Consider the following 26,448-nt stretch of genomic DNA (forward strand, 5'->3'; position numbering starts at 1 on the left):
AGGTCCACATGATGGTGAAGCCGCTCTTGGTATGTGTCACCTGCATGGATTTTTAAAACGCGTTAAATTTTGGTATTAATTTGTACTTGATGATGTGTAGTTTAAAACTCTAGACTGATTCACTGTGAATGATTGGTATAAACTAAACAACAACTACCAATTTTTTATTAATTTCTTAATATTTGCAAATGACTATACTTTGCTTGTTTTTGTTTTTAGGTATTAAAAATTGTAATCCTAACGGTCCTATGATGATATGTGTCTTAAATGGTGCCCACTTCTCATAAAGGTTATTTCTACGATTTTTGGTCCTGTTTTTTCCGGTAAAGTAGCCAACGGCGTGAAGGCCCCTATCCCAAGACCTAAATATGTGGCTTCAAGAAAGAAGATTCGAGAAGACAATTCAGGGGGCCATCCTCATGATGGATCGTATGGTCGTTATATGTATAATTAGAGAATGATATATATTAGGTGAGTTAGTGTACAATTCTTTTGGTTTAATTTTAAAATATTTCTTCCGTACTCTGGAACAAATAAAACACGCACTATATAGAGTTTTGAACGAAAAGTTGCAGGCGTCTGAAAATTTTGAAACAAATGTGCTGTCTGGTATCTAGTACACTAAGAACAACGTTACTAATTATGTTCCTGTTTTTGTCTAGATGAATCTTCCACTGGCTTTTGGTTTATAGATCATACCAATTAATAAGCAAAAAAATGGCAACGCCCTCTTAATTTATTTTTTCAAATCATATTTAATGGAGTGAGTTTTATTCTTAATTCTATTTGCAGGATTCCAATGGGCAACAAAGCAATCCATCGTGGTGGCGGTTAGATCATTCCTACAACCCGTCGTATGTTGTCTTTATGCTTGCCTATTAGTCAATATATTATTAGAAGTTCAATAGTCTGGGCAGACGTCCAGCCCAAACTCATTGAACTTGTTTGTCAGTGTGAAATTCAGGTAAATCTTTTATACAATTATATTTTCACTCCATCTTAGAAATACGTTCCATATCACAGAAAGCGGCACCAGATGATACAGCGTTGTATAAGTAGCAATTTTGAATTGTTTACATAATTATATCCCGGTTGATTTAGAACTTCTATCCATTCTCAGATGATTCTCTAGAATCGACTTGTTGTAGGTATTTGAGTAATTAAAGTACTGGATACAACTTAGTCCATGCATATTTATACTTTACAAACATCTCGATTAAAGCCACAACACAGAAATGAATCAAGAGTGAGGGATCTTCATCTTGTCCGGGTGGTTTTATCACGAGCATGCGCCGTAGCATTTTTACGATTTTATATACAAAGTAACTACTCTTAACATTTAATTATTCAACAATATATAAGCCGATTCAGTATATAGGCGCATCCACCCAATTATTATATGTCCAACTATATGTGTTGTAACATTCGCAAGATATGTTATATTAATGGTATATTACTTTCGATTCTAAAGAATTCTTACTTTTTGGCCATTTGGAATAGGGGAACTAATAAAACATTAACAATCGTTAACAAAATTATTATATTAACAAATGTTTTATTAAAAGATATCCAAAATTACCTGATTTCTGCTATAGATTTAATTGGCTGGTTTTCACAATGTGTCAACATGCTTGTTGAAAAATATGATTTATAATGTTTCGCATTTATAATTTAATTTTTGGAGATATTTCTTCAAGTTTAATATGTTTAAAAAATATACCAAAAACCATACCATAAGTCATATATCTAATATTTGACCGAACTGCTTTATTATTGAATTTTCCGTTTTAATATTATAATTTTTCTGGAAACATAATTATTTATCAGATTATTTATTTATTATAAAAGCTAGTACTGTACTAATATACGAAATTCTTTTTTAACATATCTAATATTTTATTTTGTTGTTTTTCAGGATACATATAAAATAAAGAAAGTTTTCCATATCTCAGTCAATACTTGGAGAAAATGTAAACGCGTCGTTAATGACAATCCATTTTTTTCTATAGTACAAATAAAAAGGGCGTGATCCACGTTCTCATCAGAGAGTAGACGGCAGACTGCATCTGCTTTTTAAATCCCAAATATAACAACTTGAGGGAGTCCAAACTTGCTGGAGAAAGCGAATTATAGGAGAATTGGGGAATTGGACAGTAGGGGTTGACAGTACTTTGGTTGAAGGCTGCAATCCGACGAACTGTAGCATTTAAAAAGGATGAGCAATTTAATATATATTTGGGTATACATGTATGCTAGAGCCTGGTCTGGAATAAGGCGTAAAATACAGCTATAAGAATCACTCGCTGTTCGGTGAACTTGAGAGGACAGTTTTGTCCATTTTTAAGGTCCACCCGATAGAGGTGCGGTGGGCGTGGGTAGAAGAATGAGTCCATAAAGATACCAGATAACTGAAGTAAGGTAGTACATTCCATCTTACCGTGAACTTGTTAGGTTTATTAAGTTGTCTTTTTATAGCATTCATATGAATCGTAAAATTCAATTAATGTTATCAAAGTATTTAGTATTTAAATTTCAAACGTTAATTCATCAATAAACTATTATATTTCTTGTCATAGATTTTATAATTAATTAATAAATTTTTTTGGAAAAATGACTTGTTTTAATGCTTGACCATAAAAAATGACACAAAGTTTTAAAATTACTTTCCTGACGATGTGCATCCATTATAATATTTTTTAGAACCGATTTGGTGAAGGTAATTGGGCAATTAAAATACTGAATTCAGCCGAGCCGCTCTGTATTTATACTTTATGAATAAGTCGATTATGGCCACATCACAGAATTAATTAAGATGCCGGAATCTTCATCCTGCCCGTGAGGCTATAACTCGATCTTGCTCCGTAGCGTTTTACATATTTATATTTCAAGGCAGCAAAACATTTATTTATGCAATCGTGCTTAAAAGCGCATTTACCATATAGGCGTCTCTAATCAATTATTTGTGTCTAAAATTCGGCCACCCTGACCTCGCAAAACTTCACTCCGACCTGCTCTTGGAATATGGTGGTTGTTATTCTGGTTTTTCTATAATGGAGACATACTCTTAACTACTTGATCTTTTAAAATTTCTTACCTTGTTGATGATTTTTTCTTTATAGTTCCATTTTATACTTTCCATACTGTGTATTTTATAACTTCTGTGAAATCAATTTTTTTACTTTTTGGGGTGACCTGCAGTTTATTCCTTCGGTGAGGTCTGACTGCCAGACACCATTTTAAATTCTCTTAATGGTCTGGTATATTCAATGACTCTTTTTCTGTTTTCTTTTTTTTTGTTGTGGTGACTACCGATTGGTTGGCTACTCCTGTGCTGGCAGCCTGGCAGTAAACGTTCATAGCAACGTCGCTCGTGATGGCCCCCAGTTTTTGGTACCCTTCATATCATCAGCTAATTTGTTGTCACGTGCATTGGTTGTTCTTATCGTTGGAGTACCCCACATAGGTATGCCCCTTTTGCAAGCCCTCTTTACTTTCCTAAATATAACTATATATTTGTATTAGATATCGATGTTCTTTCCAGTTGCTCTATGTATTTGTGTTCTGAATCGCATCTTAAATTAATGACTTTATGTCTAACACGATCTGAGAATAGAATATATATTTTCATTGTGTAAAACTATCGAACACTTGTTACCTCCTACTGTCCAACCTCTTTGATAAAATTACTTTGAGCAGAAAGATAAAAAATAATTTGAATACATTTAGTGTTTAATATCTTACTATGTATTTTATAGCTTATCACTTTTGGCGCATAAAAAATATAACACACATTTATCTAATTTTTAGGCATTTAATTTTTAATCCTAAGCAAGCAGACCTTGATACTCAACAAGGCTTCTACTTATTGGCATATCAAAACACCAAATGATAGATAATCGAGGTAATAAAATAAAAAAATTAATGAATATGTTAACAATAAAAAAATAAAATACGGAATAAGTTTTACAAGGAATAGACTATTTATCTCTAAAAATATTTGTCAACTGCATAATTAAATAATATATAGTTAATAAACATACATTAAGCACATTTTTATAACATAAAACAATGAATTTTCAATAAATCACATAAACACTTCATATCGCACACTTATAATAAAATTTTAAAATAGAACATAATTTATTTGGTTTGGATAATATAGCTTTTGGACTTTTCCAATTTTTCGTTATTACATCACTTATTGCGTCAGGTGTTTTGTCTTTGTTTGTGATGAAACCACTGGTGTTTGTGGTACGTTTGCCTAAAAAGAAACCAATCAAAGCAAGTCAAATTATTAAGAAAAACTCAAAAATTCATATTACATTTTGACGATCCTGACAACTATTCAATTTGGATTTATTGGATACGGCAGTGTCTGTAAGTTGTCCTATTCTTTGTCTTTCAGAATTCCGAAAATTCCGTCTCTTTGAAGCAGACTCTGTGTCTAAACGTCTCAATACTTGATGTTCGAGACAATATTGCTCTGCATTATAAGTTGGGCCCTCACTCTAAAAATACAAAAAAATTATAATATTTATAGATTATTAGGATTTTCTAAAATCATAAATTACGTTATCCCAACTATCATCAACTGGTACAAGTTTAATAGGTTCTAGAGGTGTTACCACCTTTTCAACTTCACTGCCTTCTTTTATTAGCTGCAATTCTATACACTTTTTATCCGGGCACATACTATGGTGTAACTAGTATAAAAAAAGTACTGTATTGGTTTTCTTTAATAAATAATACACCTTACATTTAATTCTTCTGGTGGTACACGGTGACATGTATTATAATCACAAGGGACTAGTACAATATTCCCGCTGTTAGCAGCTTTGCATTTCTTCAAATGTAATTCCATCCTTGATACTCTTATGTGATGTGAGTTATTGTAAGGACAAATAACTTTTTCATTGGAACTGTAAAATATCGGTTAAGTATTATCTTTAAATTCTTTGGTCATACATTAATCTCTTAATATCTCCATTGTTTAAATTTCTGTATTATATGTTTTTAAGATATTTTAAAATATACACTAATATAAATTGTTAATAGTTAAATTATAAATGTTTATACGTGAATAAATGCACTTAACTTTGCAAAACTTTGAAATATTTCAATGTAGCAAACATTGTTTATCAAATTCTTTTGTCAAAATATTTTATGTTTTCTTATTGATTACATATATGGAAGATCAAAGAGTAAACTAGAGATGATGAAAGAAAATCGTTTGTAACTTCCGATGTATCGATAGTTACATAAATTATTCCATAAATATTATAAAACCTTTTAAACATTTTTAATAAACTATTAAATTTGGTACTTAACCTTAAAAGATTAGCTTCTCTACACTAATTAAAATAAAATATTTATTAAAAAATTCGATACTTTAATGTACATTTTACAATCTTTAAATAATATCGATATTTTTTTGGGCCGTGCCCTGTATGTATGTAAAATCGCAATTTAAAATACTGACTTTATTTCTAACATGATCTTAAAAAAAAAAAACATTTCTAAAATGTAAAACATAATCGAAACATAACGATTAATATACTTTGAAAACGGATATTTAAATTTATATACTAATATACATATTAATATACTTTTTACAGTATTTACAAAACATCGGCCTATATATCAATATTTTTATTTTTTATTAAAAAATCTACATATTTTTTGTGAAATATCGAAGTATTTTCCAGTAGCAGTAGCTGTTAAAAAATATTTATATTTTATTCATCCCTTACATCCATATACTTTTTTTAAAACTTGACCTTGAAAGTGAAAGGAATACAACAAGGAATACATTCAACATCTTCCATTCAAGATCAAAATGATATTAAGTCGACTGCACGTTGTCGATATGTTCCCGTGCCGCACCACCGAATGGTTCCAGAACAGTCTCCGTTAGTTCGTTGATCGAAACGCATTGCGTTGTCTTACCTGTCGGACCAATAAGGTAGTATTTTTGTCGAATAAATGCCTCTTATTTAAACAAATAATGTTGGAATATAATGAACATTTTAAAGACTAGAACATCTGTCCTGAGGTTATAACAGTGAGTTAAATAAGAATTTCTTTATTAAAATAAGTGGTGACAGTGATAAAATAGCCGATGGATTATCCCCTTCAAAAATGGTTAAATCAGACTGTGTAGAAACTTTGCTTTTCGTCTTATCAGAACAGAAGCTGGAAATAACTGAATTAGCGTAAAAATACTGTATGGCGTGGTAAAATTCCTCATCTGTTGCTTCTAATGCACAAGCTAGAATGGTTTGGATATGCAATTAATCTAAACTAAAAATTAGGGGTAAGTGATAACATTATAATTGTTAAGGCAAGTCAATCTGTCAAAGTCCGGTACATACTATACAGTACATAGTTACTATTTGAATGTTAAGCTATATATAATAGTACAGGAAAAATATGTAACAGACCTTATTCTTGGGTTTACTAACAAATAATTTCCGAGTTAACTTGCCTATAATGCAACAACTCTCTGAATTGGCGTCAATGTCCTGTATGAAATACTTTTATTTCTTGGTAAATAAAATACAAATAATCAAAATACAAATTCAAATATTATAATGGTCACTATCTTGATAATATACTAGGTGTTGCAACGGTGATTACAATAACAATCGTATATCAACTACGTCAGCAAAAAACTCTTCGAGAGACTCTAAGAAACTATATGATTTCTGGTCAAGGCGTCGGCCTTTGTAGCCAAAAAGTGTCCATCTCAGCATTCCCATCGCTCGGTCCCGATACCACGTCTGTCTCGATTAGCGAATGAGTCATCAGGTGCCCTCTATGTAATTGGTTAACAATAACGATCTATATTTTGTTATAGCCCATCTCTCAGTGATTATGGAGAATTTCACTTGATTCATTTACCACAACGATCTACTTTGACGCACTGTATTAAGTAACATTGAATACGGACTATATCTTTTTACTCTGCATAGAAATAAAAAATTCTGGGAATATACGAATAGTTAATTTAAATCCAGAAAGAAGTCATCCGTTTGTACTCAATCATTGCAAAAAGGCCCATGCTGAAATTAGTTGTTGGTTAAAAAATTTTAAACCAAATAATACTAATTGTTCTACTATACAACAAAAGAAATCTCCATAAAATCCCTATTCCTACTCTGTTGTGTGATAACAAGACATAGCATTTCATTATAATGATGACTGTGGTGCAGAAACATCTACTAGAGGATAGAAACACCACTTAAAATCTGTCATTCGAGGGCAAAATGACGGCAAATCGACTGCTACGTTGTCGATATTTTAAATTATTATTTACATATAGGGAAAATAGTTTACTGGAGGATTTACAGATTTGCGGCTAGCTGCATATTAAAATTTTGCAGTAAGTCTTAAGTCTGCAATACGTTAACCTAATTCACAAACATACTGAATAATTTTTTCTGTTAAATAGATTTTGCAAATACTAAAATATCGCAATATAATATAGTTTTAAGCAATATAAATAAATATAGTTTTGCATAGTACTAGGATTTGTATTAAAAGTTTGAGTCTCGTTTTCCTCATTTTTCCGCTTTCTAACTTTTAAACTTTTAGGGCGCTTCGATTTCATTTGGATTATTTTATCATATTTCACATCACATCATAATGCAACCAGCAGCAAAAAGAACATAAATGAATAAATGGAACTAAAATGTATTAAGGCAAATAATCTAAATTTGCCTACAATATAACGACTACTGTGTGACTATAACTAAAATAATTTTAAAAATAGTTTAATAATATTTTTCTTTGTACTTCGAGATTTTGACTGTTTATGATCTGTGATCGGTGGTTAATTGAAATATTACTCCAAAAATATAAGGTTTTTTTTTTGTTCTGGCCTAAAAACCAGGCGGTGGAATGCATGACGCATACCTGATCGCGGAGACTTGCCCTGGAGTGACAAGTTGGACCGGGTTATGTGGGACTGCCTCTGGGCTTACCAATACACTAAACCGAAACCGCCTCACAGTTGACCCCTGTGGATCACTACTGCTACTGCATTAGATTTGGGAATATGGCACCCGCTGATCGGGCAGCCGTTATTGGGCACGAGGGCCCGGCGATTCTATTGATTCTCGAACTTGAGTTAACACACAACTGGGTACTGTTCTATGGGGGCAAAAGTTATGACTGTAGCGACGGATGGGGTCGTTTCAGCCTGGAAAAGGGGGAGAGCTTAGCGGTGACGCGGTGCTAAGCTCCCAGCATGTGGACCAGCTCGCGAACAAGCGCGTTTTCAGAAGAACTTGAGCTGAGTTGTTGTTTGTGGAATGATTGAGATATGAAATGCTTGATCTGGAGTGTCAGTTTCCCTATGAATTTGATTATTTCTGACAAACCATGGAGCGTTTAATATTTTCCTGAGGAGCTTATTTTGGAAAACTTGAAGCCGTTTGACCTGGTTGGGTGCAACAAATTTGAAGTAGACATTAGATCCGTAGAGGAGTACGGACCGAATTAACATCTTGTAAAATAAGCATTTGATGGAGATGGGAAGTCTGCTAGAAGATCAGATCAGAGAAGAAAGCAGGTTTGCTATCCCCGAACCTTTTTGGATTGCTTTCTGGATTTGGGAATGCCAACCGAACGCCGGTCGAAGTGAAGACCTAGGTACGTGACGTTATCCCGCCATGGAATTATTGCGGTGTCGATCTTAAGTTGCGAGACGCGCAGTGCGTAACGCTTCTTGTGGAAAATGATGGCCTGGGTTTTCAGGGGGTTGATTTGCAACCTCCAGAATTTGAACCACTTGACCGCATGATCGAGCTGCTTTTGTAAACTTCATGAATTGTAACTTCGAACCTGGCGGCCGTGAAGAAAGCAGTGTCGTCAGCGTAAAAGGCGACGTCAGTATGCTCTATTCTCGGCATATCTAAAATAAAGAGGTTAAATAAGGCTGGGGCCAGCCGGGAACCTTGAGGAACGCCAGCATCGATTTGTTTACGACTGGAAAGTGATGCCCTGATCTTGACCTGGAAAGATCTGTCCGAGAGATAGGACTTGAGAGCGGTTAGGTCTTCTGGGAGGCCTAACCGCACGCACTTTGCGAACAATCCGTCGTGCCAGACCTTGGCTTTGGTTAGGTCCAGAAGAACTGCTCTAAGCTTTTTACGTTGGTCAAGAGCCTGATGGATGCGTGCAGCCAGACGGGAAGTTTGATGGACGGATGAGTGGTGAGCGCGAAAGCCGAATTGTTCATCTAGAATGATGTTGTTTTCCTTTCTGAAAGAGTTGAGAGCGTAGAGTATTGCCCTCTCAGCAAGCTTCGAAATGGCGATGAGAAGGCTGATAGGCCTGTAATCAGATGGAGATGATTTTGCTCATTTCTTGGGTATAACCGCTATATGTGCGTGTTTCCAAGACGCCGGGAAGTGTTGCAGTCTCATGATGGAGTTAATGATGTTTGCCAGTTCTGCGAGCTGCTTATGCGGGAGCTTTTTTAACTGGGTAATCGATATTCCATCGAAACCTGGAGATTTTTTGTTTTGAAGTTTGGCGATCATAGTCTGTAGAGACTTTGGAGACACAAAATGGTTGAGAAGAAAGGCGGGGATTACTGGTCTTTTGACGGAGTTGGATTCGTTGATGACAGTGTCAATGTCTTTAGCTTTAGTGTTCTGTGCGGGTGGGAGGCATTTAATTTGAGCTTCGTAGGTCTCTGCAAGGCGCTCGACTTTTTCTTGGTTAGTGACTGCGAAATTTCCTGTAACCGCTGACTTCAGGGGAGGGATGACATTGTGCGTCTTCCCCATGAGGCATTTGGGGACACGCCAGAAGGAAGGGGGGCCATCCAGCCTTTGGTCCGCGAGAAATGAGTTCCAGTTCATTGATCGCCAAGTGGAGACGGCCGCCCTTACCCTCTTGCATGCTCTGTTCGCCTCCCTTTTGTCTGCAGCATCAAGGGTGAATCGAGCTAATCTGCATAAACCGTTTTTGATGCGAATTTCACGTTTAAGAGAAGCGGGAAGGTTGTTTTTCCACGGCTGGGGTTGTGATGAAATTTTGACTGTGGCAGATTCGTGAGCAAACTGAATATCGCGAGTTAGCTTCAGTACGGCTTCCTCGAGGCGTTCTGGTGTGTTAATTTTCGGAATTGGATCGGATTTCAGGAGAAGAGATTGGTAGTTTTTCCAGTCGGTTTTTTCCTGAATCTTGTTAGTGGGACTTGAGTGGTGGCGCAGATTCCGAGTTTGAGAAGGACCGGACGATGATCAGAGTCTAGTTCGTCAAGGACTCGAACTTCGGAATCACGATTTACGTCTTGCTGAATAAAGAAATCAAGGATTCTTGCTGCGCCTTGAGAGACTGTACTAGGGTGATGGGTGGGTTCATCTGGCAAGGCAAGACCGTAGCCCAGATCTGCACTTAGAGCTACGATGGCGTTACCTGCGGGATTCGCTCTGGAACACCCCCAGATGGGGTGGTGGGCGTTGAAGTCGCCACCTATTATTTTCGGAAATTTTCCTTCCACGAGTGATCGGTATTCGGCATAGTTGAATGCAGAAGATTTCCTGTACTGGGATTTAATCACGAAGGGACGTTCTTGGATATCGGTTTTAATGGAGGTTGTTTCGAAGTTGTTTACTGATAACGATGGAAGGAGCTCGTGTTTGACTCCTTTTCTGACGAGAATGGCGGTTCCACCGCCTCGACCCGGTGTTCTATCGTTTCTGTAGACAAAAAAGTGTTCGAAAGAGAGACGATGCGAAGGTTTCAGGAAAGTTTCCTGGATGAGCACGATGTCGACGTCATAGAATGTCATGACATCTTCCAATTCCGCTTGCTTTCCGCGTAAGCTATTTGCATTCCATGTCAGCAGTATAAGAGATTTCGGAACAGTCATTTCGAAGAGTTAAAGGCTGCTGGAAGTTATAGAGACAGGTAAGTGTTGCCGCCTAGGCAGCGACATTTGGAAAAAGACGAGCAAGTTGGTGAGCCAGGGCGATCACTTGCAGGAAAGCCTGCGGGTCAGTAAACGCCTGTATTGTGGAGTTAAGGTCCGGTGTATTGGTTGGAGCAGGAGTTTGAGTTGGAGCAGGCTGGGTGGCGCTGGCTAATTTTTGGGCTAGCTTCCTGCCACCTTGGTTACCCCATGCAGAACCTTGTGGAGGCCTGGTTTCGGTCGGAATTTTTGGTTTTCTTGGAGCAGGACGGCAGCTGCAACCGCTGAAGTTTGCGGTATGAATTTCACTGCAGTTGCTGCACTTTGGAGGTGCTTCTGGGATTTTGGTACAGTATCTAGTGTCGTGATGCCCGGCACATTTGACGCAACGTGGGGGGGCTCGGCAATATGAGCTGGAGTGCCCGAAAAGTTGGCAGTTGAAGCACTGCACTGACTGGCCGTTTCCCCTCTGGACCTCGACCTTCACTGTGATGACGCCGAGTTTGGTCATATATATGATCTGTCGCTCTTCGCGAGGGACAACTACCTGAACAATTGGTAGTTCTATCCCGGATTTTAATTTCCATCTTTGCACCAATTTTGGATGGAAGCCTTGATCAAAGAGAAGTTCACGTACTTCGTCAATGCAGAGTGATTCTGGGATGTTTTTATTATTACCCGGAATGCTCTCTCCTCCGGATGACAGAAGGAATGGTAAGGGTAATTCCTTTCCTCGAGCAGGGTAGTGAGTTTACGGTAATTGTTGCTTGTGGCGACGAATAAGAAAATGTCCTCCTTTTTGTTTCGGGCTATGATGTCTATTGATTGTGCCTTAGTAATTCTAATGAGCTCCATGTACCTCATCTTGTCACGGAGCACTATAGGCGGAATTTTTTCCTTTGGGGGACTTTGAGAAACAGTCGCCGAAACGGTTGGCACTGTTTTTGCTGTGGAGGTTAAGACTTGTTTAGTGGCCTGGCTTCTTACCTGCGCAGGTTGGGTTGGCCTTGTGGTAACTTGTTTCGGTACTGGCTGTGGGGCCGTCTTGGTGGTCGGCTTGTTTTGCACTGGTCTGGTGGCAAATTTTGTAATCGAAGGCTGTACGTTAGCCTTGGCTTTCGATTGGGTAGATTTAGTGGCCGGCTTGGCTACCGGATTGGGTTATGATTTGGGAGCCTGTTTTCCCTTGTTGCCGGCCTTCGGCAGCTGGCTTTCCTGAGGTGGAGAGACGGGCCCTCTTTTCCTTTTTCCCACCAAGGTGAAACCGTTTAGCTGGTGTCTGGGTCTGGATTTCTATGGCAGCGGGAATCTTTACTTCCATGGCATCTTTTTGATGCTTCATGAATTGTGTTATCGTAGCTGTGAGAGTTTTGATTTCTTCCTTGAGATCTTCGGAAGCCTTTTCGCTCTTTTCCAGCTTTTCCGTCTGTTTGGGCTTTTGCGAACGTTTTAACGTCAGCTATCTGCTTTCGCAGGTCTTCGTTCTGTAAAAATATAAGGTCTAAAAGGATTAGTTTTCCAAACAATTGACAATGATCCTATTTCAATTGTTTAGTATTTTATTTACGTATTTGTTAATATTCGAGAAGCTACCCGGTCGTTCCGTTTTACCATTATCCCTCAAGTCGGAAAGAATTAAACAAGTTACAAAATTTTAAGCATCTGTTGTTAATATGAATTGTTTATCAAAGTTAGGATACATTAAAATACTATCAGATGTTATAATTTTTTTACATTTTTCAAAATATGTTCTTATTTTTCTTTAATATGGAATTAAGAGATTTCAAGAAATTTTAAACAAATTTAGAATATCAAAAAGGCCTATAATTTTTTTTAAAATTGGAAAATATGGAATTAAGAGGTTTCAAAGATCTGACAATTCATCCGGTGATAACCCCAAGTTGTCGTTATTGTGGAATATTTGTAATTTTTTCTATATATGTAGGGAACGACACCTGATCCATCTGTCTGACGGAGCCGTATCTACGTTTCAAGAATACGCTCTGAATGGTTCCTTGTTTGTGGAATAGCCGCCACCGAAAGAATACGTTCGAGTGGCATACAATAATGATTAGTTTTTAATTTTTTGTTATATTAATTTTGGTTATAATTTATATTAACAGAAGCAGCCGTACAATTATTATTATTGGCTTGCCATAAATTATGAATTATGATACACCTATATACACTAAACAAGTTCCTGTTGTTTGGTTCGCCTCGATCTTCTGATTTCCTGCGTGTTGTCCAATAGCTGTATAGCTTTCACGTTACTGTGATTATGCAACCGTATTTCAAGGCGAAATCTTGGATCACTTCTTGTCTCCATTTGATTTCGCGGTCATTGATAATTATTCGCAAAACTGTTTGATGTTTGGCGTATTATCAATATATGGCATTTGTCAACCCCATATGTGCACACCATGGATCCAAATTGGCTTTATGATTGACTGATAAACCAATCTCTTTGATTTTAGGTTAAGTGGAGAGTATATTTCAATTAACCAATACATTTTCTTGACTTTGAATCTAATCTGCTCTGCTTTTTGTCTAACATGAGGTTTTTAGTTTAACCTACTATCGAGACATATTTCGACGTATTTAGCTGATTCTGCTTGAATCAGGCATCTGTCAAGTGATATAATTATGTATTTGTCATTTTACTTCAATTCAAAATTAACATGGACGGATTTGGAGCGATTAAGCCATATTTTTCAGTCTCTAGTCCATTTGTAGATTTTTTTACCGCTACTTGTACGTTATCTACAGCCTTAGACAACTTAGACAATTTTTAATATGAAAACTGTGTCGTCGGCAAATGTTCCAAGTATTGTTTCTTCTGTTGTAGGGATACGTGGATCTTCAGCTGAAATAGGGTTGAGTGTAGAGATTGCTCGTGCATCTAAAACTCTAAATTTTTTCAAAATGTTATTATTCGAGGAGTCGACAGTAATTGGGCGGAAGCAATCTGTTCATTTTGTATATTAATCCCAAATGCCGTACCCGGTCAAAAGCTTGTGAGACGTCCAGTAATATTGCAGGGCAGTATTTCTTTTCTTCGAATTCCTTTTTAATTACCGCTGTTACTCTATGCGCTTTGTCCATTTTTGAGTGGTGATTTCAAACTGCAAATTGGAAATCTGGTATTTCTATAAATTACTTAATGCGTTTTAACAGCAGTTTCTCATATAATATTAATATCGTAGGTAACAGCGAAATACACTGGTAAGATCTAACTTGGTCTACTGGTTTATCAGGTTTTTTAAGCAAATGAATTCGAGCAACATTAAATAATTCCGAAACATGCCTCAGTCTCAAACAGGCATTGAATATTCAATATATCTTTTATTAACCAGCCTTTTTAGGATTGATGTTAATATAAATTTCTGTGGCAACTTCCATTGGAGAAATCTGATTTACAACAACATCGGCCTTATGAACAGGATTTGTATCTATTGCAGATTCTATAACCGTCGGTTGGAATACGTTATACGTTCTTGCATTATAAGACTAAACGGGTCTCTGATAGTAAATGTGTTAGTTGGATTGGGTTTGTTTGTTTTTTTCAGATTTGTCGCATCTAGTGCTAACAATACTGGAGTGTGATCAAATGATACTTCGCAAAATCTCTCGATTTGTATTTAATTTGAAGAGATGCCTTTCGAAATGTAAAAGTCCAGTAGGTCTGATAATTTTTGCTGCCCCAGTAAGTGGGTTTGCGCCCAGAGTAATAATTACATGTAGTTATATTTATTGCTGCGAATAGTTCGCTGGGTTTTCCAGGTATTATTAATCGTGAACCTCAGGCTGTATGTTTAACATTTTTTATTATTTAGTTATTATATTGTTACTAGTCGTTTCCGTCTAACCTACGATTTGTCTTTGTAATAACTTAAATCTAGGTATATAACTAGGAGGACCCATCGGCCCTATCTCAGTCTCTGGTGAAATAATGTTTATACGTGTCACTGCTGAATTTTTTAATATATGCACCTCACTACACAATGCTAAAATTACTATCTAGCTATCTAAGATCCAAGACCCAAGATCAAATGATTTGATTTTTTTGAGTCTGTGTCGTGTTCTGGTGGTATCCAATAGTTGCAATATTTCAATATTCGTATGAGAATGGAATCTTTCCTCATGATCCCTTGCAATTCTCTTGATTTCTTGACTGACTGTGGGTATCTGAAGGTCTCGATGTAGGTAACAAGTGCTATAGTATTTGGGTGCACCCCCAATACCTCTCAGGACTATGTTCTGAAAAACTTATTTGATGTATGTTACTCTTTGCAGAACATCCCCATAATTGAACTCCGTATGTCCATATATGTGTTAGTAATTGCTTATATAATAGCAATTTATTATATACTGTTAATTGTGATTTTCTTGCAATTAGCCAGTAGATTTTCCTATTTTTCAACTCCAGTTCGTTTCTTTTCTTCTTTATATGTTCCTTCCAGCGAAGTTTTGCATCGAGATTCATTCGAAGATGTTTAGCGTTGTTGCTATATGGAAAGATAGTGTTATTTAATCTTATTGGTGCTTGTACGGTCTGTTTATATTATGAACTGCACGTGTCCAATTATTTAAATTGTCACTTGCCTGTTGTAATTTTCGTGAGGCTTCTTCATTATTATCTCCGACAGCTATAATCGCAGTATCATCAGCAAATGTAGCATTCGTAATATTTTCTATTTGAGGTATATCACAAGTGTAGAGCAGATAAAGCATTGATCCCAGTACACTTCATTGTGGTACACCTGCTTTAGCTTCTTTTATTGTAGAGTAAGCTTCTTCTAGTTTGATTCTGAACATTATGGTTGTAATGTATGATTTTAATAGTTAGGTGTGTTGTTTTGGTAGTATTTTCTGTAGTTTATGCACAAGGCCTTCATGCCAAACCTTATTTCGTTGGCTTTTTCTATAACATCTGTTATTCTGTGGACCTGGTCAATTGTTGAGTGCTTGTTAAAAACCCAAACTGGTTTGTTGGTATTAGGCTTTTTTTCTTTATATGATCGGTTTTATTCTTTTCAACAGGAGTTTTTCAAAAACCTTAGATATTACTGGGAGCAGTGATATAGGTCTAATTTCCACATAGGTCTCTTATAGACGAACTGTGTAGACATGAACGCTTTAAATATTTTGGGACTTTCCAGATTGAGTAATCAGTTTCTTTATCATGTGTTACATTTCTCAGATAATCATTTATGGTTTTGTTTTTTATTTCCCTTTTCACTCCTTGGGTTATATTATTTAAACTATTTTTATTTTCAGGTGTTCTGTTTTGTTGCCATTTTTTTCGTAATTTACGTTTTTCAGCTACCATTTCCTTCACTTCTTTTGGATAATTAATTCCTTTAATTGTACTATTAATTTGTGGAGTATTATTCTAAGCAGCTTGTTGAATATCAACTACGAATTTCTCTGCTTCAAAATTTAATTGTTCAGTTGTCTTGAGGGGTACGTTTAGTTAAATTCGTTTGTTCAATTGTTCAGCAAATCGTTCCCAGTCTGTTCTCTTGATTGTTAATGTTGGGTTTCTTTCTTGTCTTATTATATTTTCGCTCAACGTCAGAATCACTGGCGTATGATCTGAACTTAGCTCAAAATTTTCTTCGATCTTTTTATAGTTGGCTGTTATGTTTCTTACTATGAAGAAATCTAACAGGTCTGGGGTTTTCTCTTGACTAGTCGGCTAATAAGTTGGTTTTCCAGTTGACATGTAACTACATCATTATTCAGCAGCTGCTTTATGCCGTTCATTGCCTTTAGTTGATGTCATTCTGTCATTGTTTTTTTGATTGTATCTTCTTCTTCACTTCCTTCTCTTGCGGTGTTAGCTGGATGTATTGTATGATAAAATGTATATCCTCTAAATTTTATAAAGGACTCTTTTGTTAAATGGGTTTCTGATATTAGGCAAATATCTATTTTTTGCATATCTAGGAATACTTTTAAGGTAGCGTGATGTTTCTGCATTTTGCACTGTATTTTGGTTTAGTTCTGCATTAATTTTTCACTTTTAGCTGATTATGGAAGCGCTCTTGCCATAGCTTTGATGCCTCTGTTTTTTTTTGTAGTCATAAGAGTGCCATTACAGTTTCAGCAACTCTGAGCAATCTATTATTTTTGTGAATATTGTACGACATTCGGCGTCGAGTTTTATTTGTCCATTGTTTAGTACCGTTGCTTTGAATATTATATACTTGGACCTCATCGTAAAGCAAGTCAAAGTCGGTAATATTACTTACCATACTTGGGGGTGACCTGGGCATTCTAATTTCTTTATTTTGTTCATTATTTGGTTTTACTTTTATTTGCTGTGATGATGATCCCCGGGGAATTATTTGCTTTTATTTTTTTACTTTTACCCGTTATTCAGCCTATTTCTTTCTGCAATTCTTCTTCATCTGTTTCGTATATAACAATTGCACTGCTTTTGTTGGCTTGGTGGTTTGTCCTTGCCTTCAGAGCTTTGTTTATTTAGTTGTAGCTGGAGGGCATATATTTGTTTTTGAATATTGGTTAATGCGATTTTAAGACTCTCTGACTTTTCGTTCATCCACGCATTGTAGAGTGCCCGTTCGTTCTGGGTTCTAGTTGTGTTTTCTACATTCAAAACTGCAATATGTGATATCCTGATGTCGATATTTAACATCGCATAACTTACATGTGTACAGTATTTTTGTTACTTTGGTATCTTCATTAATAGCAGGATGCTTTGTTTTGGATCCACGCTGTTTCAATATTTGTTTGCTACTATATTTATTTTCGGAAGTAAAATATTTAAAAATGAATACACCCTTCAGATTTAATGCAGATATTTTTTCTAAAACATAAAATTATTGTAAGATTCAGCAGGAAAGTCTCTTGTTATGGACATTCAAATTAGAGCAGGTATATAACTTCGTACAATTTTCAAAATAGAAAAGCTTCTTTTGTTCCATGTTTTGTCTTTCCATAGCAATTTGATTTTCTTATATAATTACTTAATTCTACTATTATAATATAAAACAAAGCAATATATATAGAAAAAATTAGTGTATACAATAATATAAACTAAATATTTCAATCAAAAACTAAATAAACTAAATAAACTATATTTCAATACAATCGTAAATTAAACTATCTAAAATTATAAAAAAGACTAATTAAGTAATAATTTGGTTAAAAAAAATTTGCGGTTGCACTCGAAGAAGCGCAATTTTCCCCACTAAGAACACAAAGCGAAATGCACGTAACAGCCTTGGCGTGAAATTTAAATAAAAAACAATTTTTTTCTGAAATAAATTTGTTAAATTAAATTCAATTAAATATATATATATATATATATATATCTATATATATATATATATATATATATATATATATATATATATATATATATATATATATATATAAATATAATATATAACAATAAATATAAATTTATAATGTAAATTTATCTACATTTATCTAAATTTATCTAAAAATATAAATATAATATAAAAAATTTATATCTATAAAATATAAATATTATATACATAAATATAAACCATAAGCAAAAAACTTTGGTGCATAGCAAAATAAAATTACCTCTTCCATCTTTCCGTCAGTACTTTTAATATTTTATCCGAAAGATCATTATGGAATGTACAATTGAAGGAGTTTTAATTTACTTTTTTAAAACATTTGACAAAAATTTTGTTATATAATCGACATGGCAAAATCGCTGAATAATTTAAGATATAGCTCAAAGACCTACTGACTACTTGTATATTAAAACAATTTTGTTAGAGTTTGGGACACGATATATTGTCTTGTCTCTATAAAATCAGTCTCAATTTGTGGGTCTACTAATTTATTCATAATTGTATGTACACAAAAATCACATTTCATATCTTTTTTAAAAAGTTATACTAATTAACCTGAGATATACACTACGGTACAACGTAAAACTTTGTTTGCTGTTATAGGAACAGCTGGACTGAAGTTATAGTCAAGTAATTAACAGTAAAAATGAGCAGAAAGGGGGATACTAGTTGAATGAATACAAACTTTACCATTACCTTCTGGAGTTTGTTCAAGTGTCGATGATACTTGCTTCGAACACCCTGGTTGCGGGCCTGGAATGATGGAAATAGGTACTACCAAGTAAGACAGTTTTGAAATTAATAATTATGAAAAGAGATGTGACTGACTCCTTCAATTTACCTTCGATATAATTTTGATTTTGATCCACTTCCATTTGTACATGTTCTGGGCTCGTGATATTATTTTCACCATCACTAAATTGTTCATAAGTACTTAAAGGAAGGTTTAAATGTATCACACAAATATCTCACGTGGTAACGATAATAAATTATGCCTCATGTTTAACCAACCAGTTTAGGATTTTAGAAGTTTTCTACTCACTTCTTAAGGATCGCTTTTTTAACGGAAAACGATGATGCATTTCCTCACTATCTGTGTATCCGGGCACACAACACTTCATAGATCGGGAATGCATTTCAACTACGGACTTCTACCTAGTAATAAAATAAAATAATAATTTAATCTATAAACGTTATAAAAAGCTGACCACACTGTTCTCTACATAGGGCACATTAAAAATGGGGTGCAAAATAGACAAACCATAGAACGAAATGAACGAATCAGATTCCGTCGCGGCTCTTAGCAGTTTCATGTTGGACGTGGCGAAACAAAATTTCCATAAATTTCCATATATTCGCAAAATGTTACCAAAACACCCACATACAAAACTTCCTTCCCTACTCGTATTTAACATAATAGTTAGGAGAGCATAATTGGCAACGCCTCCGACCGTTTTAATTTGGTAATATTAGGTACGTCTGTGTTTCTATCCGGTAGTTTCCAGAACAGTTTCAAATTTAAAAAATTAAAATAATATTTTTAAATTTTCAAACAAATTCCGGTACATTGTTACTATTTGATTGTCAAGCTATATATAATATAGTACAGGGAAAGAATGTAATTGACCTTATTCTTGGGTTTGCTATAAATAATCTTGTTCGTTGATTGAAACATATTGCCTTGTCTTACCTTTCGGACCAATAAACTAGTATTGTGGTCGAATAAAGGCCTTCTATTTATCCTGTCAAGTGTGTGTGTTTAGAATATAACGAACATTTCAAATACTATAACATTTGTGCTGAGGTTGTAATAGTGAGTTAAATAAGAATTATTCTATTAACATAAGTGGTGACAGTGATAAAATAGCCAATGGACCATCCCCGTTAAAATGGTAAAATCAGACTGTGTAGGAACTTTGCTTATCGTCTAATCAGAACAGAAGCTAGAAATAACTGAATTAGCGAAAAAATGCTGTATGGCGTGATAAACCTCCTCATTTGATGCTTCTAGTGCACAAGCTGTGCCGTCAACTATGATGTCAAAATTTGTTTGTCAAAAATCTAAACTACAAATTGTAAGTGATAACATTATAATTGTTAAGACAAGTGAATCTATCAAATTCCGGTACATTGTTACTATTTGAATGTCAAGCTATATATAATAGTACAGGTAAAGAATGTAATTGACCTTATTCTTGGGTTTGCTATAAATAATCTCCCAGTTAACTTGCCTTTAATGCAACCACTCTCTGATACGGTGTCAATGTCCTGTAAGAAATACCTTTATTTCTTGATAAATAAAATACAAATATTCAACAAACATTATAATGGTCACAATCTTGATAATATACTAGGGGTTGCAACGGTGATTACAATAACAATCGTATATCAACTACGTCAGCAAGATCTTCTTCGAGAGACTCCAAGAACCTATATGAATTCCGGTCAAGGCGTCGTCCGTTGTATCCGAAAAATGTACATCTCAGCATTCCCATCGTTCCGACCCGTTACCACGTCCGCCTCGATTAACGAATGAGTCATTAGGTGCCCTCTATGTAATTGGTCAACAATGCCGATCTATATTTTCTTACGGTCCATCTCTTAGTGACTATGGAAAATTTCACTTGATTCATTTACAACAACGACCTATTTTGATGCACTGTATGCAGCATCATTGAAAAATTCTGGGAATATATGAAAAGTTAATTTAAGTTAATAAAAGCACCAGCCTTCTTTCTGTTCTGTCATCATTGTAAAGTCATCCATTTGTACTTAACCATTGCAAAAAGAATATTTGAAATATGTACATAATAATCCTTGTAATAACTAAATAAAAATAAACAAAAACCTTATCTGTGTTCCTTATTTATTTTTTGAAGTCGGATTAATTTTCTTGTTAAAAACATTATGTTTTTCTCTTTTTGGTGTTAGATATTTGCTCAACAAATTATGCAGTTATTATATTAAGTATTATAATGGGCATGTCAAGTAAAGTTGCAGTCTGTTTGAGGAAAAATATGAATAAAGGAACAATGATTGAAAATAAGAAATGCTTCAGGCACCGGGGTCCGCTACCTAACCTAACTGATTTGACAGGCATTAACCAAACTAGAACACCCACGAAAAGTCGTTGTTTCCACCGGGAATCGAACCCGCGACCTCCACCTGTGGTCTGAAGACTCTAATAACTAATCTCTACGGCTTCTCATATGATATGGTTAGTCTTTAAAAAGCAAACTGAACGAATTTGTACGAATAACTAATAAAGAATAATTAACTTAGATATTATAGACAAACATATGTGCATTTTCAATTTTTCGTTCCCTTTTCAAGACCATAGGAACCTTTAATTTATTTAATAAACTCTGCTTTTTTTGGAATTCTGTTTGGTCAGCTGATTAAAGTCCTTGTTGATGTGGAACGCGTGTTTGGTGTTGATAAGGATTTGGTATAGGAATTTTGCGATTATACTACGGTGAATTTTTGAAAAGGGATGAGTGAAAAATTCCTTTTGAACCTTTGCACTAATGTATTTGAGTAATTCTGTATATGAGGCGCTCAAATTTTTTTCTCCGCTATTTCTAAATTTGTTCATCTCTTCATGGCCGATGTACTTAGACTACTTTAACCCGTCTAAATAAAGGAGTATGTCTTATAGAGAACCATAATTATTAGAGACAATTTGCTTTTTCTACACGTGGGAGGATACAGGATTCTCTGTGGATTATAACGGCCTGGGTTTTCTTTGGGTTGAATTGCAACTTCCAAAAGTTTAACCATTTAACCTCATTATTTAATTGTCCTACAAAAACTTCAATGTGAGAATATTTTTGTCTTCAGAGATATCGAGCTATGTATATCTTGATTGTGAATTCTTCACGCCATAAACAAAATCTAAAGGGCCGGCTTGGTTGGCACAGTGGTCAAGGGCGACAGGAAGGCCCTCTTACTGTTGCGATAGTAGCAGTTTCGAATCCTGCTGGGTAAATTTATGTTTTTGACTATTTATAATACGAAAAAGAAAATCTGTGACTGCGATCAGCCACGCCGGTAACCAAGCTGGGTAAGACCGGATTTCTTCTGAAATCATCTCTTGGACCGTGGGGAACAGATAAACACTATTTAGTAAAAAAGAGACGTTCAGTGTTGTACATACTATGTACATACATATGTAAAATGTTTTCTTGTCAACCCAATATAAACCCAAAAATATCTGAAAAATATGTAAAACATTATTTGAAAATGTCTATATTATGTTGTAGAGCCAGAGAGAATTACAAGAAGATAAATCAAATTGTAGATATATTAAGTTACTATGCTACAAAGGAGTGGAAGTTTGAGAACAGCAACGTGAAAACGCTATGGAAAGAAATGAGAAAGAGCGACCGGGAACTATTTGATTTTGATATTTGTGCTTTGAATTGGGACATGTACTTTTACACTTGTATCCGAGGTAAATCTTACCTAGACTGAAGTTCATTAATGATTGATGCTAGATAAATGATTATAAATATCGATTATATGACAGAAGAACTGAAAAAATCCAAATTAGAAGTTATTTTTGTTATTTCATTTCAACTCATATATATTTTTACATACTAATTACACCCAATTTTTCAATTATTTTGATATACCTTAAAATATTATTTGTTATATCAATTTATTTATGAATCATCATCTAAGTTAAAAAAAATTGGACAATTTGTATTATGATGTGATGGGAAATGATACAGTCATACTAGACCCAATAGTGATTCCTAACTAGTGCTCAAATATTTCAATATTTTAACGACAGATGACGCTGACTTCAAATTTTCCTATAATGTTTCGTCAGTATTATGTTTCGAATAAAATATAAATATAAAATTTAATACTATAATATTTCTATTTCCTTATAAGAACAATATATATAAATCTAGTAATACTTGTTAAAAAGCTCGTAACACCTAATAACATTTCTAACCTTACTAGCTAAAGAATTTCAGCCTTCCTTCTATTGAGTGTTTTCATTTGTCTTCATCAGATTGCCTATTTTTATCCAAGCACAGTCTGTGATAGGCCACATGAGAACAAAAGTGGTCTGGGGATTAAAATACGGCCTAATATCGGTAATATTCACTATATCACAGGAATTGAGATGGAGGAATTCTTTCTTCAGGTCTTCAAGTCTGAATAAAAACTGAAAATATGTCATTTCCCATTTGGTGGCCTTTATGAACTTGTTTTTCAACTACAAACAGTCGCCTTTGAAATAGAATACCGGGGCATACCTTTCGCCGTTTCTCACCACGAAAAGTACCAAATTATCTACATTAATCTGCAGGAATCCACAGCAATCTTCATGTATGTCATTACATATATTATTAATCAAAACGAACATGATCCTGGTGTAGAATTTCAGAAAATTATACGTCTGCAGAAAGTCTTCCATCAATATTTTTCTATCTTTGCCTTCTACGAATAAAAGCTTCCCAGATGAACCGTCACAATGTTTAAAATTGATCTCATTAAATAAAAAAGCTTCGTATTCGCTAAGGGGATAACAATTTACTCGAAGGCTCTGACAAACTTCTGGTGAATATTTGTTCATCGTGGAGAAAATTCTCTCATTTATAATTCGAACGGAGACATATAACAATAACAAAAATTCATCACCAGCCACTTGATTTTACATCAAATTAGTATTGTTGTTATAAAGGTGATTTTATTCATTTCTATATTCTATTTACAAATTTTATTGCGAATATTTTAGGAGCTTGAGTTTATATTTTGAAGGGCCCATTGGACACTATTCCACAAGGAATAAGAAAATTCTATAAGTTAATGATTATTTATTATTTAATATTATGTGTATGTTGGTGTGTTATATTATATAGTGCTTTGTTAATTTTAAAATATTTCGTTATAAACATATGTTAATTTTTGCGTTTGTTTTAATAGTTTTGATACATATAACTCAGCCCAAATATTTAACCATTCTTAATTATAACCTTTTTTTTCTTAATAATAATCCTTATTGTATATGATATTTCTCTTTATTTATCACTATTTACCTTTTATGCCATGTTATATTACTATAATCAAAATACCAGTATATAAAAGAAAAAATAAACGTACAAATGAACAAAAATAAGCCATTGTTGTTATATCATCAATGTTTTTGATATACCGATTATTTTGATTTTGTTTTCAAATTATATATTTGTAAGTAATTTGTAATCAGCTATATTCCTCGTTCAAACGAGTAGATGACAGTGGCGATGACGAATCTGTAGTTAATTTTAGATATGACTTACCAACAGCTGTTATCAAATGAGTCATCTACTTGAGGTTTTATAAATTGCAAGAATTCACAACTTGTTCAAAACCACCTCTAACTATCTCACTTAATGATAAATAAAATGCCATAGTTGATATTTCAACTCTGTAACTGAAAAAAGCCGAATAATTGAATCTAACCTGAAATCTAAACATAAACTCAGAGAAACATTAGGCTATATGGACATGCATCCGAGCAGGTTTTATGGACCACTATAATTTGTTCAAAAATAATAAGCAGTAATTAACATAGTACGTTTATTGATGAAAAAACAAATTTCACATAATAGAACAAAAAATTTTAATTTCTTATAAGAAAAATATTAGTGAACTTAATACTAATTTAACAGCCTATAATAAGATTTGGAATGTTACTGACTAAAAATTTTTATTTATTTAACATTTCCATTCATTTGACTGCCTACACTCATCCAAGTGCAATCTACAACGGGCCATTTGGGAACGAAGCTTTCTTGATCAAAATATTGGCTAACATCCACAATATTCACTAAATCACAAGAACTTAGTTGAACATCTTCTTTCTCTAGGCCCTGAAGCCTAAACAAAAACCGCAAATAAGTTAACTCCCATTTGGTGACCTTCACGAACTTGTCTTTCAGCTGCCAGCAGGTTCCTTCGAAACAGAACATCGGTGAATATTTTTCGCCATTTCTTACCACAAAGGGTATAAATTTGTTTTCGTCAATTTGTAGAAATCCGCAGGAATCCTCGTTTATATCATTGTGCATGTTTTTACTTAAAGCGAACATAATTCTACCGCAGAATTTGAGAAAATCGTACATGTGCAGAAAGTCCTCCAACAACATCTTCGTATCTCTGCCTTCTATGAATAAAAGTTTTCCAAATTGACCATCGCAATGTTGCAAATTAATCTCATTAAATAAACACGCTTCCCATTTATTCAGAGGATCATAGTTTACTTGAAAACACTGGTGGACTTCTGGTGAAAACTTCGTAAAATTATTACACAACCTATGTTTTATAATTCTAACGGAGACATATTTTAAATCACCGACAATGATGTAAGGCAAATACTGCAGGTCTATTGTGTGCCATCCAAATTTTACAACTGGAGAACATGGTGGTTCTTGCAATTCTGGTAACGTTTCGGTCTTACTCACTGCGTCTAGGACAACATGTCGGCTTAATTCGTTATCCATATTTTGTCGGTTCGCTGAGTTAATTGATGCCAATTTAACTACATAAACTTTTTTATTCGACATTTCACTTTTTACTTATATTATTTCAATTAACACTCTTCTTATATACTTAAAAAGTACACTACTCTTATAATCTCTACTTATATACTACCTTCTGTCACTGTCACTTCTGTCATTTCAATTGCGAATAATATATATCAAGTAATCTATGGAGAATGTTTTATGATACCATGGCAACTGTCAAATTGTTATAAGATTGTTGTTTTTAAATTAGTATTAGTTCTATATGCAATTTGTATGCTCTATTAACTTTAATATAAACAAATATATTATTACAGGCATATTAAGTATATGATTTTTTAGGTATAAGAGTTTATATTTTAAATTGTGTCGTTTTATATAGGACCTTTTTAATTTAAAAACATTTGAAGAAATTTGCGAGTGTTGCCTAAGTTTGCAATTGTGACATTACAAATAACTGAATGAACTAACCTAACTTCTATTTAATCTAGGGATATATTCTGAAAAATATGTTATTCTTTTTATAGTATAAATTAATCGTTGAATTTTAAATTGATCTAATTTAATATGTTTATGAGAGCAATAATTCGTTGAGATATACATTTATTTAGAGACATTGGTAATATTCTGCAGAAAATTTGTGCATGAT

The 26,448-nt window shown here is 34.3% G+C and overlaps 1 protein-coding gene across 1 annotated transcript; it reads right to left on the minus strand.

Annotated features, from left to right (window-relative positions):
* Nucleotides 1-4,060: 4,060 nt before the first annotated feature.
* LOC143205959 (uncharacterized) lies at nt 4,061-4,983 on the minus strand. Its single transcript, XM_076418957.1, has 4 exons — nt 4,757-4,983; nt 4,572-4,703; nt 4,323-4,508; nt 4,061-4,261 (listed from the first exon to the last, which is right to left on the minus strand). The coding sequence occupies exons 1-4, from the start codon at nt 4,859-4,861 to the stop codon at nt 4,199-4,201; spliced, it is 486 nt and encodes a 161-aa protein (XP_076275072.1). The 5' UTR covers nt 4,862-4,983; the 3' UTR covers nt 4,061-4,198.
* Nucleotides 4,984-26,448: the final 21,465 nt, after the last annotated feature.

Source organism: Rhynchophorus ferrugineus, unplaced genomic scaffold (assembly GCF_030347505.1).
Source record: "Rhynchophorus ferrugineus isolate W39M unplaced genomic scaffold, kcgeb_rfMv2 rfM102, whole genome shotgun sequence".
Taxonomy (NCBI): domain Eukaryota; kingdom Metazoa; phylum Arthropoda; class Insecta; order Coleoptera; family Curculionidae; genus Rhynchophorus; species Rhynchophorus ferrugineus.

Bases quoted from the DNA above. Each gene is read 5' to 3' on its own strand.
- LOC143205959 (XM_076418957.1), bottom strand. From the start codon at position 4,861: ATGGAATTACATTTGAAGAAATGCAAAGCTGCTAACAGCGGGAATATT. The intron at 4,704-4,756 runs GTAAGGTGTATT...TTTTTATACTAG, and splicing joins TACCACCAGAAGAATTAAAT to TTACACCATAGTATGTGCCC. The intron at 4,509-4,571 runs GTAATTTATGAT...TTGTATTTTTAG, and splicing joins TTGATGATAGTTGGGATAAC to AGTGAGGGCCCAACTTATAA.